Source organism: Carettochelys insculpta, chromosome 11 (genome assembly GCF_033958435.1).
Source record: "Carettochelys insculpta isolate YL-2023 chromosome 11, ASM3395843v1, whole genome shotgun sequence".
NCBI classification, from domain to species: Eukaryota; Metazoa; Chordata; order Testudines; family Carettochelyidae; genus Carettochelys; species Carettochelys insculpta.
In genome coordinates this window covers 16,796,370-16,810,993 of record NC_134147.1, presented here as the reverse complement: position 1 = coordinate 16,810,993, position 14,624 = coordinate 16,796,370, and the positions used below count along the sequence as shown (strand labels likewise).

The 14,624-nt window shown below is 55.3% G+C and overlaps 1 protein-coding gene across 2 annotated transcripts; it reads left to right on the top strand.

The window, feature by feature from the left end:
- The first annotated feature begins 1,048 nt into the window (after positions 1 to 1,048).
- On the top strand, positions 1,049 to 13,514 carry RCE1 (Ras converting CAAX endopeptidase 1). Of its 2 annotated transcripts, none has more exons than XM_075006183.1 (8): positions 1,049 to 1,385; positions 2,069 to 2,163; positions 3,562 to 3,641; positions 4,200 to 4,278; positions 4,725 to 4,892; positions 12,382 to 12,453; positions 12,975 to 13,037; positions 13,197 to 13,514. In XM_075006183.1, the coding sequence occupies exons 1-8, from the start codon at positions 1,132 to 1,134 to the stop codon at positions 13,424 to 13,426; spliced, it is 1,041 nt and encodes a 346-aa protein (XP_074862284.1). In that variant the 5' UTR covers positions 1,049 to 1,131; the 3' UTR covers positions 13,427 to 13,514. The 2 variants fall into 2 exon arrangements, with proteins under 2 accessions (XP_074862284.1, XP_074862283.1); XM_075006182.1 differs by having other exon boundaries at positions 1,051 to 1,385; positions 2,069 to 2,171; positions 3,558 to 3,641.
- Positions 13,515 to 14,624: the final 1,110 nt, after the last annotated feature.

Here is a 14,624-nt window from a genome sequence, read left to right as displayed (position 1 = left end):
CTTTGCATTGGTAGAAGCAATGTCTTCCTGTAATATTTTCCATCTGTGTGCAGAATAATTTATGTGCAATGAGACGTGAATGTGCACCACCAGTAAAAACAAAACCTAGATGGGGGCTCTCTGCTAATCCAGCTGGGTGGCATTGGAATGCTGCACAAGTGCTTAGCTTACAGGGAACACTGGGCATAGGCCACAAGTATTCCTTTGTGTCTCCAATCAAGAGCGCACAGGCATACTCACATCCTATGGTGGAACATCTGCTCTGACAAAAACATCTAAAAGAAATCAAGCTGCTGTAAGGTAAATTGCCTCTCCTCCTCCTCCCAGCTCTGCTGCATGCTGAGTGTGTCTGCTTTGCCCTGATAACAAGGGGACAAGGACCCCAAATCCTTTGCCAGAATGGTCATGAGCCGCTGTGAAATTCTCAGACAAAAGGGCTAATGGGTGTATTTCCTGGGGTGGAAGGGAATGATGGATGTATCAGAGAAAGGTGGTGGTGGACAGGTCCTAGCTCAGGGGTACTGTGGGTTCAGAGTATGGGGGGAGCTTTGTGGAGCCAGGGGAGGGTGTGACTGACCAAGGACTGATGGGAAGTAGTGGAAGGACTGACTGGGGGGTACTGGGGGGAGATGATGGAGGGGTAGCTGGAAGTGCGGGTGGGCAGTAAATGAGAGCTGGTCGAAGTGCTAGGAAGGGCTGGGGGTGACCAAAGGTGGTGGGGGAGTAAAGGAGAGGTGGCTGGGAAGTGCTGGGGGGGCAGTGGGAGGTGACCAGGAGTGCTGAGGGTAGTGGGAGGCTGGTGGGTGGGTACCAGGGAGGTGACCAGGGAGGGGTAGAAGATAGCGGGGGGGGGGGGGGGGCTGACGGGAGCGGGCTGGGGCAGTAGTGCGCAAGAGAGGGGACTGAAAGGGCTGGGACGGTGGCGCGGGGGAGGGTGATTGGCGAGGGCGGGGAGACTGGCGAGGCTGCAGAGGGATTACTGCGGGGGGTAGCGGAGGTGGGGTGCGGGCGATGGGTAGCGAGGGGTGACTGGGCAGCGCGGCGGGGGGCGGACACGGAGCTGCTCGGGCACATCCCGGGGCGCTGGAACGGTCCCGCCACGTGGGGCGCGGAGCCCAGGCCGCGAGCGCTATGGAGGTGCCTAGGCCCGCCCCTCTCCCGTCACGGGGGGCGGGCCGGGCCGGCCGGGCGATGTCGGCTGCAGCAGATGCGGCCCCGGGCGGGCCGGAGGCGCCGGACCCGGCCGGCTCCCCCTGGGTCTCCGCTGTCGGGCCGGCGCCGGGCCCCGGCTCCTCCGCGCTGTGCTGGGCCGCGCTGCTCGCCTGCTTCAGCCTGGCCTGCGCCTACGTGGGCAGCCTGTACGTGTGGAACAGCCACCTGCCCCGGTGAGTGGCCCCGGCCCCCGGAGTCCCCCGCCCCGGTGAGTGGCCCTGGTACCGATCCCCCGAACTCCTCACCCTGGCACCAGCCCCCCAAGCTCCTTGTCCTGGCGAGCGTCCCCGGTATCGGCCTGGCTCTGCTGAGCCAACTTCCCTGGTGAGTGTCCCCGCAGTACTGACCTGCCGCTCTCCTTGCCATGTGCCCGGGTGAGTGTTCCCTGGTACTAACACCCCCCCCTCAGCCACCTGCCCCCGTGAATGATCTCCCGATACCGACCTGGCCCCCTGAGCTCTGAGTCCTGGTGAGTGCCCCCCTCCAGTACCAATCCAGGCTGCCAGAGACACCTGCCCCAGTGAAAGAGCCACTGAGATGGGGAGGAAGGAGGAAGTTCAGGAAGGGAGAGGGGGAAGGAAGAAAAATAAAGGCCGGAGGGTTATAGGTTTGGGGAATTCTATCCCCAGCATGAAATTATTATTAACAGCAGGACTTGATTCTCGTCCCCAAATAAACTTGGCTTTCCTGGCTTGCGTATGGACACACAAGGAAGAAAAGCGTAGTCCAAAGCCACAGGGTGGCTTCATTGCAGAGCCAAGGTTAGAACCTAGGAGTCCTGAAGACCTAGCCACTAGGCTGCATGACAGAGCAGCTGCCATTCCTCTGTGCCCTGAAGGTTTGTCTCCATTTGCAGAGACCACCCAGCTGTGATCAAGCGGCGATTCACCAGTGTTCTGATTGTCTCTGGCCTCTCGCCGCTCTTCCTCTGGCTCTGGAAGGAGCTAACAGGTATTAAGGTAGGACTGTCCCTTGGTCGCTTTCCCTCCCCCTACACACACACTGATTAAATGCCTAAAGTGGGACAGGAGTCATGTGACTTGTAGCAAGCTGGGACAGTCATGTGGCTGATAGGGGTAGTCAGGTGACACTGGGACTTCCTTGTAGCTGCCTGGCCCCTCACATTCCCCCTCCTTCCTGGTTCCCATCAGAAACGTCTAGGGAGGGCTGGCTAATCCCATCCAGGAGAGCCCTCTAGGCTTTGTGTGCACTGCCAAGTTTTGTCAACAAAACTTATGTTGGCACCCAAAAGTCAATAAAACGAAAATTGCCGCAGGGTGTTCACACTTGCTCCCTCTGACAGATCACGTTTACATTTGGGGCACCATCACATCCAGTGTGAGCAATGCCCTGAGGGTATGTATCCCAGAGTGCATCACTGGGGGAAGCTGGAGTCGGAATTCCCATTTCTCCCACGGCTCTCTCAGTTGCCCCGAGAGGAGCGGCATCATAAGTAGCTCTGTGAACTCCTCATGCTGGAAGTGTCAAAGCAGCACAGCACTCTCCCAGCCACTCCCCTCATGACAGCAGTGTGCCTGCCCTTGTGTTCCTATAGTGCGAGAGCATTCCAGTGATTTGCTCTTTGCTTCCCGAACAGCAGCACACAGACAGTTCTGGAAGCTCTGAAAGGGGCGGAAGGCACATGCCTGCAGGACAGCAATCCAAACACTGGAGTGCCATCAGGGCAGGCGTGAGATGCTGATGGAAGCCGGTTCTGTCCAAACAAACAGGGGCATCTACACTGGCTCTTTGTTGACAATAAAGGGAGGGGAAAAGAAAAGAAAAGAAAAAGGTCACTCAGAGAGGCAGAAGCTTTTTGTTACCAAAACTGGGCACTTTCCTGGACAAAATCCACACTGAAGTGTGTACGCTCTCACTCTTCTGTCCCCAAAAGACAGTTTTCTGTGGCGAGGCTTGGTAGCACCGACAAGGGCTTAGTCAGTGTCGTGCCAGCCACTGTCTCACCCTTTGGCTCCGAGTATTGTACTACATGGATGCTTACACACCCTGATCAAGATCAGGAGCCCCTGTCATCCTGGCCCTGCACAGACCCCAGTCAAAATCAAGGCCCTCTGGTGCCGGGTGCTGTACAGGTAACAGTGAGAGACTGGCCCTGCCCAAAAGAAGTCACGGTGTAAACGGACACAGGGTGGACGGGGAAGTAGGGGCACAGAATGGAGAAGGGGCTAGCCTGAGGTCTCTGGTAGAGCTGGAAAAGAACCCAGGAGCCCCATGTGCCAGCCCCATGCACTGGGGTGCAGGAGCTGGCTGCAAAGCTTGGCTGGGGTGGGGAGGTGATGGTGCCTGAATGGTGCTGATCCACATGTGTCTTGTGTTTTGCTCAGCCAGGTATATCCCTGCTAGCTCTGTTGGGCTTCCGGCTGGAGGGCATCGTGCCAGCAACTCTACTGCCCTTGTTGCTCACCATGGTATGTGTGGGGCTTAATGCCCTAAGACTGCCCTGCCTCGAAGTGCCAGGCCTCTGGTAGAGGCTCTGCTTCGAGTAGGTGCCTACTTTTCCTTGGGGGCCACAGGCTCACCTGTCAAACTGCCTAATCCCAGCCTGGCTCACTGTTGCATGGCGGGGAACACAGATGCCAGGCAGCTGGGACACAGCTCAGTGGTCTGCCCTGTGCTGCTGCCTTCGCTGCAGGGTGTGATGGGATTGTAGTGCGGGTTCCCTTCTTCTAACCGTGCTAGTGGAATGGGGCCCAGCAGAGCCACCCCTCTGGGCTCAATTGGAAGGACTGTTGCTGAACAGACAGGGCTTAATGGCCAGATACAGAGCTAGGCTGAGATTTCCAAACTGTCCAGGAGCTTTAGGTGCCCGTTACAATGCCAGGGAACCAGACGCCTGGATCCTTTATATGACATTTGAACAAAGGCTGCTGTCTGGGGGTTGGGGGCGGGATGACACAGGACTGACAGCCAGCATGACCCTGAATGCCAATGGGGGCGCTCATTCAGGACCTCCTTTTCTATGCCAGGTCCTGTTCCTCGGGCCCCTCATTCAGCTCTCGATGGACTGTCCCTGGGGCTGGCTTGATGGACTGAAGGTCATGTTTGGTAAGGCCTCAGTGGCAAGCGGTGGATACAGACCAAAACTGTCTCATTGCGGTGGGGGACACACTGAGAGCCAGTCCCTGCCCGGAGGAGCTTATAGTCTCATAGACAAAGGCCGGGTGGGGAAGGGGACTCACCTGAAGCCCTCGGCAGAGCCAGGAGTGCCAGCTCCCAGCGCAATGTATCTAGCCCGCCCTGCCTGAAACGGGGAGCTGAGGGCACTGGTGGGCGTAGGTTGGCAGTTCTCTGTCTCCTGGGTGCCACTCAGAGCTAGTGAGAGTGCACAGGGTTGAGGATGGGGGGAGCCCCAGAGTCGGGGGGTAGGGGCCATCCTCGGCCTGGTCTGCTGTTTGCTCAGATCGATTGCGATGAGAGGCACTAGGGAGGGAAGCGATGGTCCAGGCCTCCGGCAGCGCCAAGCACAGAACGCTCCTGCCTTCTCCCTGCAGACCCCCGCTTCTGGGCTCTGTGCATGAGCGACATGCGCTGGCTCCGCAACCAGGTGATCGCACCCCTAACGGAGGAGCTGGTGTTCCGGGCCTGCATGTTGCCCATGCTCATCCCTTGCACCGGCTTGGGGCCAGCCATCTTCACCTGTCCGCTCTTCTTTGGCGTCGGTAAGTAGCCAGCGCTCCCGACCAAGCCCCCCGGTGTCCAGCAGAGCTTACCCCCTGCCTTGCAACTGCATAATACCCCAGCAGGGTCAACAGCAGGGCTCTGAGCACAGCCTCTCTCTCCCCAGTCCTTTGGTTGCTGGGATAGTGGGGGCAGGCAGGGGGCATGTGGAGAATTGCCCCTCCTGCCTTTCCGCATTACAGTCTCTCCCCATACCCAGTGACGCTGAGGGGTTTCCCCTGACCCTCTGTTCCCTGGCCAGGAGAGCCCTGAGCAACTGAGTGAGTGAACCAGGATGTACTGGGAGGAGGGCCGAGTTCAGCATCTCGGCTCCCCTCCCCAGCCCCACTGAGCATAGGTGAGTCTGTCAGAGCCGCACTTCTTCTTTGGGTGTTTGGTCACGTCAATTCCAATTTCAGTGTGCGGGTGCCGTGTGTATGGACCTCAGAAACTTTTCCCCAGCAGTCTCCGTAGCTTCACCAGGGAGCCCCCTGGAGTGGTGCCGGTATATGGCCTAGACTATGACCCTGCTGACCCACCCCTCACTTAGTTCCTTCTGACTGTCTGTGGCCACGCTGGAACGTTACTCGTTTGCTCGGCGAGTGCGTCACACCCTCGCTTATGCCTCGATCATTCCAGTTTTGAGTTAGTTCGTCATCCTTGTTGATAAGTGTGCCCTTGTAGCCAAGAAGGCTAACAGCATATTGGGCTGCATTAGGAGAAGCATTTCCAGCAGATCTAGAGAAGTTATTAGTCCCTTCTCTTCAGCACTGGTGAGGCCACATCTGGAGTATTGCGTCCAGTTCTGGGCCCCCTCCCCACCAGCACAGAAAGGATGTGGATGTGTTGGAGCAGGTTCAGCGGAGGGCAACAAAAATGATTAGGGGGCTGGAGCACATGAACTATGAGTTGAGGCTAAGGGATTTGGGCTTGTTTAGTTTACAGAAGAGAATACTGAGGGGTGATTTAATAGCAGCCTTCAATTTCCTGGAGGGGAGCTCCAAAGAGGATGGAGAGGCTGTTCTCAGTGGTGACAGGCGGCAGAACAAGGAGCAATGGCCTGAAGTTACAGAGGGTGAGGTGTAGGTTGGATATTAGGAAAAACTATTTCACCAGGAGAGTCGTGAAGGACTGGGATGTGTTGCCTAGAGCAGTGGTGGGATCGCCATCCTTAGAGGTTATTAAGTCCTGGCTTGACATAGTTATGGCTGGGATGATTTAGTTGGGGTTCATCCTGCTTTAGGCAGGGGATTGGACTAGATGACCTCCTGAGGTCCCTTCCAGCAGTGGAATTCTATGATTCTATGGTAATAGTCGATTTGGTGGTAGGTAGTGCTCTATATTCTGCCATGGGAGATGGGCTGTGCCACAAACCCCAGGCTTCAAGGCTTGCAGGTCCTGCTGTAAACCTATGTCCAACAGCAACCTCCATGACTACAGCACAACTAAAGAACGCCAGTATCGTAGATACCCGGCACTGCAGCAGGAACCCCAGCTGTGGCACCACTCCAATTCTCCAGCAGCCAGTAGGCACAGAACGGGTGACAGGGGCCATTTCCATCTGAGATCTAGCAAGCCCCCCCTATGTGGTAGAGAGAAGTGGCACTGCCAGCCCTAGTAATCCTGGCTGTGGGTGGCTCTCCCAGTGACTGCATGGTGGAGGGTTTAATCAAGCCTTTGCTGCCTGACACCTCTGAGGTGGTTAAAGAACTCATTAAGATGGCAGCACTGTGATTGTGACCAGAGGTGTGGAAACCCCAGCACCACAGAAACGCTGCATCCTGAGAAGCAAGCCCATGTTGACGGTGATGATGTGTTCTCCATCTCAGGACCAGCACCGTGGGCCTCACTGGTCCTGGCCAGAACACCAGCGACCATCTCTGGTGTGGGGTTTGCACTTGTGCTCTGTACTAGCTCACGGTGCCTTGCCTGCAGCTGTTTCTCTATAAGAGCTGTGCCCTCCTGCAGCACTGGCAGAGAAGTTCGGCTCTCACCAGCACTGATACACAACCAGCACCACTTCCCAGCACTGACGTGTGACACCTCCGCCTCCCCACCTGTCCAAGGCCGACATTGCTCCTCCTTGGGCTTGGAAGGCCAGCTCCGATCCCCAGCACCAGGGCCTGATGGAGCAGCCCCATCACCTAGTGAGGGCTACTGGTACAGGTTGGGCAGCTGGCACAGGCTTCCGTCATGATCATCCCAGCGCCATTCATTGTCTTCATCAGCTCCATCCCACCCTCTGGTGAAGGGCTCCTCAGCTCTGCCTTGGTTGCCCCTATCTGAAGGGGAGTCCGCCCTCTCTACAGGAACCAGATGAGCCTCCTGGTACAGAGTGAGTGGATTGGCATGTGTCTTGGTAACCTCAGGGGCCACCATCACCGCAGTGGCTGTTTTGGACCCCTTGGTCATCTCACAAGGCTCAAGGGGCACCCTTCATGGCCTCAAGATTATCAGTCTCAGGGTCCACCACCCTAAATCACCAGGGCCCTTGTCCCCCCATGCCTTGGCCTCCGGAGGCCTCACTTTCTAAAGCACCTGCCACAGTGTCAAATACCAAGGATGCCCAGAAACCCACTCAGCTTCATCCTTCCTCGAGTGTGCTCTGCCTGCCAGCCACCACGGGGATTTGCACAAGCTGGATCCCACTGCAGACCAGGAGGACCCTGTATCTCTCCAGTTGCTTCCTCCTCCTCATCCGCCGGTGAGCAACTGGCATTGTGATTGAGTCCTCCCCCGGCTGGTCACGGAGCCCTTCAGGACCTGCTCTGCCATTTGGGCATTCAAGTGAAGGACTTGACGGAAGTTGAAGATTCCATGGTAGACATCCTGGCCCCCTCCCCTTTGTAAAAACAGTACAAAAGAACAATCCAGCAGACCCCAGCCTGTATTCCACCAACGGCAAAAGGGTTGGAGCGAAAATACTATGTGCCCTCCAAGGACTATGAGTACTTGTACTCAAACCCCCACCCTGCCCCTTGGTGATCTCAGTGGTGAATCAGTGGGAACACTAAGGCCAGGCAGCAGCAGCTCCCAGGGCCAAGGAGACTGTGCCTTGACATACTTGGGTGCAAGATGTATGTGGCAGGTGGGCTGCAGCTGAGGATAGCAAATCAGCAGGCTGTCCTCACCCAGTACAGCTAAAACCTGGGAGGCCACCAGGAAGTTTAAGGAACTCCTGAAGAAACATTCCTGGGCAGAATTTGTGGCATTGATAGAAGAGGAGAGCGTTCAGATCAAGAGAAGAAAGTGGGGATGGCCAGGCCACACTCTCAGAAAAACATCATCTAGCGTAGTCTGGCAGGCTCTCAGATGGAACCTGCACAGAGACAACAAAAGAGGAAGGTCTCAGACAACATGGAGAAGATCTCCTGAGATTGAAGGACAACATGTTACTGGGGTTCTCCTGGGGTCTGCTAGAAGTTTTGCCTCAGGGCAGAGTGAAGTGGAGGAGACTTGTAGATGACCTGTGCTCCACCCCGAGTAACAAGGGTTCAAGTCAAAGTAAGTCAAGGAGAGGGGAAGACCGTGGTGAGGATGTCCCTTCAGGCTTCCTTGGACCCGTCTGACTCTGCGGCTCCCTCTCTCTCTCGACAGGAATAGGTTATGCAGAAGTCGTCGTGGCTCCAGTCCTCAGAGCAAACTTATGTTCATCTGCATAGCCTGAAAGACACCAGTGCCGTGATGTGTTCCTTGGGGGTGCATAACCTGGCCACGCAGCGCAGGCCCTTTAAACCTCAACAGCAGTAACAGCCCCGTCAGCACCACTTCCAGTCTCGCCCCCACCAAGACTCTTATCAGCGCAGAGGCAGGCCCAGGCCTGTCCCACTCATCAGGGCAAAACCAAGGCCTTACCAAGTCCCAGCTGGGCTCTAAGCCAGGTATTTAATGGGATGTTCAAGCACTGCCTCGGATCCTTCTTCTTATGTTGGCAGTCACCTCTCTGATTTCTACGGGGCATGGACCTTCTCACTTCCAACTGGTGGGTCCTATGCATGGTAGACACAGCTCTGCGCTTCCCCTCCCTGCTACCCCCACACCCCATTCTTCTTTCAAGGACCTTTCTCATGAACAGCTCCTCCAGCCGTCATTTGTGGCATTAGGGGACATAGAGGAGGTTCATCAGAAGTTCAGGGGGAAAGGGAATTTTTCCCACTCTTTCCTAATTTCAAAAGCAAAAGGGGGCCTCAGGCCCATTTTGAACCTCAACAAGTTTCTGCTGAAGCAAAAGTTCCGCATGCTTTAGCTGAATTCTGTTATCCCTTCCTGGGACGTGGAGGGATTGGTACTCAGCCCTCAGCAAGAGAGACGCTTATTTTCATATTACCGTCTATCACCAGCACCAGCGCTTCCTCCACTTTGTGGTAAGTCAAGACCTCGGCCAATTCACAGTGCTCCCCTTCAGTCTCTCCACGTCCCTCTACTTGCTCACCAAGTGTGTGGCAGTGGTGGCTGTGTTTGGCCGCAAACAGAGAGTGGAGGTTGACCTGGACCTCGATGATTGGCTGTTGAGAAGCCACTCCAGAGAGACTCACGTCCACACTGGCAGCGGTACCTTTCAACGGTTGGGAATTCTCAGCCCAGAGAAGTTCACGCTTGTACCTACCCAAAGGATAGAGTTCATATGGGCAATTCTGGACTCCACAGTGGCAAGAGCCTTCCTACCAAAGTCGAGATTCCCAACCATAGTCCTCCTCATCCAGTTCCTGCAGCACATTCCTATAACAATGGTCAGGAGCAGCCTGAGCCTTCTTGGGCGTGTGGCAGCATGCATGTACCTGTTTGCATACGCCAAGCTGAGACAAAGGCCCCTCCAGGCGTGGTTCTCATCCAATGACTGTCTGGGCTGGGATGGCCTGGGAGTGGTTCTGACCATTCCACAACACACACCACATACATCGTTGTGGTGGACAATGGACCCTTTGACTGTGCGGTGTCCCGTTCTAGGCCCCCCAGCCTGAGATGACCCAAGTTACAGACACATTGGACTTCGGTTGTGCAGCACACGTGGGAGGACTGTGGACACGGGGCAGGCGGTCGGGTGATGAGCTGCTCCTCCATATCAACGTCAAGGAGCTGAGGGTGGTTCGTTTGGCTTGTCAGACGTTTCACACCACTGTGCAAGGTCACAGCGTGTCAGTTCTGACAGATAATGCCACCGCCATATTTTACATAGTAGGAGGTGAGGTCATCACTAGTGTGCCAAGAGTTATTCCTTCTCTGGGACTTAGCCCCCTGCATGCTTGTGGAGGCTTCTTATGTCCCTGGGGTCAGGAGTGTGGTAGTGGACTGCCTCAGCATGTTGTTCCTCACTCGTGAATGGTGAGTGAGAGACAACGTTCTCCGATCCATCTTCTGTTGCTGGGGAGTTCCCCAAGTCAGCCTGTCCACATTAGAGATCAAGAAATGCCCCCTATTCTGCTCATTCTGCGGTCCTTAGCGGACATGTTCATGCTGTCCTGGAAGAACCAGCTGATGTTTGCCTTTTCCCCCATTCCCATTACTCCACAAGGTGATCCTGCTGGCGGCAGCCTAGCCACGCTAGCACTGGTGCACGATGCTTCTGGAGCTGTCTGTGGATTTGCCCAGAGAGATTCCTCTTTACCCAGACCCAATCATGCAGGATGACATGCATCTTCTGCACATGGACCTAATGGTCACTGCTCGCGTTGGCATGGAAGCTTCATTGGTGAACCCCCTGGAGCTCCAGTGCTCCATTCAGGTTCAGAGAATCCTGTTAGACACTAGGAAGACGTTCGTTAGAGCCACATACCTTGCTAAGTTTGAAGAGGTTCTTGTGTTGGTGTGAGGAATACCAGGTAACCCCCACTCAGGCTTCCATTCTGGATTATCTGCTCAGTTGGAACAAGGTTTAGCCCTTTTGTGCGTTAGAGGCCACTTAACGGCCATTTCAGCATTTCACCCTGGGGCAGAGGCTCACTTAGTTTTTGTAAACCCCTTTGTGGGAGCGAAGGCTCGGAGAGATCCTTTCTTTAGGTCAGACGGCTGCTCCCTGCTTGGGCCTTGAACCTGCTCCTGTCCAGGCTGACGCACCCACCCTTTGCGCCTCTAGCCACATTGTTGCTCCTCTGCCTCTCTTAGATGGTGGCCTTCCTCGCAGCTATCGCCTCGGCTAGAAGGATCTCAGAGCTGTGGGCACTCACAGCCAAGTCCCTGTATATGGTTTGTCGCAGGGACACGGTGCAGCTCACACCTCACCTGCCTTCCTCCCTAAAGGGGTGTCGCAGTTTCATCTAGGTCAGGACGTCTTTCTTTGTTGTCTGTCCAAAGCCACGTACTAATGCGAGGCAGCAAGTGGTGCGCTCTTTGGATGTGTGTAGAGCACTTGTCTTTACATTGGCCGCACAGAGCCCTTTGGAAAGTCATTGCAGCTCTTTGTGGGAGTTGCAGACCACACGAAGGGCCTCCTGGTCTCTTCTCAGCACATCTCGTTGTGGTTTATGGCCTGCATCCTTCAATGCTACGGACTGGCAGGTGCTCCCGCACTGGTGATTACTGCACATTCTACAAGGGCCTTGGCCTCCTCTACGGCTTTCTTAGCCCAGGCTCCCATTCAGGACATATGCAGGGCAGCTACCCGGTCCTCCATTCATACGTTCATGGCTCATTATTCCATTGATCAGCAGGCCCACAAGGAGGCTGCTGTAGGCAGAGCAGTCCTGAAATCGCTAGAGCACTGACTCCCACCCCACGTCCAGGGGGGTAGCGGGGGAGTCAGCTAGGCTGGAATCGATGTGAACAAGCCCTTTAAGAAGAAAAGACCTTAACTGACCCCTCGCAACTTGTTCTTTGAGGTGTGGTGTTCACATACTTCCCAGTCCTCCCCGGTCCTTCCCCTCTGGTGGCGTAGCCTGCAAGAAGGAATGGAGGGAGGGATGGCTCAGTAGCAGTGTTCCCTGTAAGCTGAGTGTTTTGGCAGCCAGCCAGCATAGGTTCAGGCACCGCCCAGCTGATTGGCTGGCTGGCTGGCTGTGTTTCTGTTGGTGCGCACATCCACACGCACCTTAACAAAATGTATTCTGCCGGTGAATGTTAAAAATCAAGGGAACACGAGTAGGCAGGGTTGCGTATAGCGCCGCACGCCAGTCCCGCTCCAGGGGGCTGAGCCAACGGAGGCTGCTAGGGGAAGAGTTTCTGATGTCCATGCACGCAGCACTCACACACCTACCTTGGAATGCACGTGCACAACACGTCTTGGAGAACAAGGTACGAGAGGTTAGTAATCATTGTTTCCCTGGCCTGGCTTGAAGCAATTGGATCCTTCCCAGAGAGCTGCCTGACCACAGGCAGTACGCAGCAGTGCAAGGATTAGATCCCTATGCACCTCTCTCTGCCAGGTGCCCACTGGGGGCCATACTGACAGAGCTGGGGAGCAGGTGCAGCTTGGTTCAAGCTGGCTTCTCACCAGTGGAGGCTAGAGATGGGGTGCCGGGCTGGCTGCAGGTACTCATAGGCATTTCCCTCTTCCAGCTCACTTCCACCATGTTATTGAACAGCTACGGTTCCGCCAAGGCAGTGTGGCCAGCATCTTCCTGTCAGCAGGTAGGACGTTGTGGGGAGTGATGCATGTCCTCCCCATTACCAAGGGCAGTCATGGTCCACCGCCCCCTAAACCCCACCGAGCCATCAGGAGGTGCAGACGCCTTTGGGGAGGTGTACGTATATTATACCACTGTGGTGGAGACTGGTGGATCACAAGCACAATGAGGGCAGTGCTAATTAGCTGGGAACAAACTGGCAGCGACGGGCACTGGAAAAGAAGGGATGCAGTAAATGGTGGTGGTGTTCAGTCATCACAGGGCAGCAGAGACGAAATAGTCACCAAAGGAATGTTACTTAGAAAGGAAAAGCAAAGGGCAGAACAGTGAAGGAAACAGACGTACAAGACATCCGTTAGAGAGGAGGGTTAATTGTTTAATCGGTCAAGTCAACACAACCAGGAATACAAATGTTTATTTAAGCTGAAATGCAAAACAGTGTGGAAGTATAATGGGGGGGGGGTTTAAAATGTTAAGCTAGAAAGTGAGTTTAAATTACTTAAAAGACTCTTCTGTCCCCTGCAGCGTTCCAGTTCTCATACACAGCTGTTTTTGGGGCCTACACAGCATTCATCTTCATTAGGACAGGTCAGTGGGGCAGGCTGCCTTCCCTTCCCAGGCAGTGCTGGAAACAGCTGTTTAAATAAGAGTCCCTCCTAGCCTGGCATGAAGCCACAGGCCTCAGTCCCTTCCCTATCTCTGCCTCCAGGCTTTGGCTGCAAAACCTTCTTTTCTTCACCCATCCAGGACACCTGATTGGCCCCGTGCTGTGCCACTCCTTCTGCAACTACATTGGCTTCCCTGCCATCTGTGCGGCCCTGGAGCATCCTCAGCGCCTCACCGTTGTCCTTTTCTATGTTCTGGGCATGGTGCTCTTTCTCCTGCTCCTGCACCCCATGACTGACCCAGCTTTCTTTGGAGACATCCCAGTGTGCTCCCTGTCTGCCACCAGCTCCAGCTTCTCTGTGTGCTCCTGACACCGGGGGCCCGGGTTTCAGACCCGACACCCACCCCCGCTGAGACCAAGAGATATATTTTTTTATTACTAAAGTAGTTTGGAAGGTGTGCCAACTTGTTTTCATTATTCTGCAGCTGTAGCCGTGCTGCCCCCCACCCCAACTACCTTCGTAAATTGCCACTGGTTAATCCCAGGTAACTCTGCACCTCCTTATTAAATATTTTTGGATGTAATAAAGTGCACAGTGCTCACTTTACATCTTTATAACAAATATTTAGCCTGTAAAAAAAACCTGCAAAATGGTGTTAAACTTTAGTGCAGAAGCAGGTAAGATATGGCCCACCTACCACTCTCATCCAGCCTGGGGCTCCATCTGGCCTGCATACAATTTATATGCTGCTGCTGGGGTAGTGGAGGGGGCCAGGAGCTGCAGGCTTTTTAAATAAATGCAGTAACCCCAGGGAGCAGCCAGGCAGTAGCAATGGGAGCTGGGAGCCATAAGCCTAAAGCCTTTTAAATAACAGCTATTGCACAGCCTGGCTACCGCCTGAGCTTCCTACAGCTATTTAAAAAGCTCCCATCCCCCCCTGCTACCCTGACAGCAGCTTATAAATACAGTAGGGTCATGACAGTCGCAAGGGTTTGGTGTTGAGAACCTTTGCAAATGTTTGATTTTTGCAAATACTGGATACCTGCTGAGGCTCAGAAGGAAACTCCCTGGGCCTGCTGCAGGTCCCCACTCTGGAGGTCCCCAGGTGCCAGAGCCAACCATCATCACTCTCTCCTGGCAGACGTGGGCAGCTGGGGCAGCGGAACTGGGTGGGCTCTGGTGCCCTGGATGGCTCTGGGCAGTAGTCGGCGGGAGCCGGAGCCCAGCAGTGGGGCTGTGGGGATCCGGTGAGTGGCCAGACTGTGGCGTTGGCTAGAGGTGGGGCCAGGCATCCCACTCTTTATGGGCTGTGCCAGGGCAGAAAGCTGCCACTGCTGCGAGTAAAATGACGCTGTTGTGGTGTGGGGCATGTTGGTGCTGAAAGAGCTGCCACAGCTGCTGGAATAGAATCTCTACCTGGTCCCCTTCACACCGACTTCCAGCGCAGGTACCTCAGCCCCTTGCCCCAGCCTCGCCCCCTCCCCCCCGGCTCCTTTCCGCCTGTAGCCCCGGAGGTGTAGGGCGCTCAGCGCAGTGTGTGTCTGCCCGGGATGGAGGGCTCCTGTAC

Excerpts from the sequence above, each read along its gene's own strand:
- RCE1 (XM_075006182.1), top strand. The coding sequence starts at position 1,132 with ATGGAGGTGCCTAGGCCCGCCCCTCTCCCGTCACGGGGGGCGGGCCGG. Across the intron at positions 4,279-4,724 it reads TGGACTGAAGGTCATGTTTG|ACCCCCGCTTCTGGGCTCTG; the intron begins GTAAGGCCTCAG and ends TTCTCCCTGCAG. Across the intron at positions 13,038-13,196 it reads ATTCATCTTCATTAGGACAG|GACACCTGATTGGCCCCGTG; the intron begins GTCAGTGGGGCA and ends TCACCCATCCAG.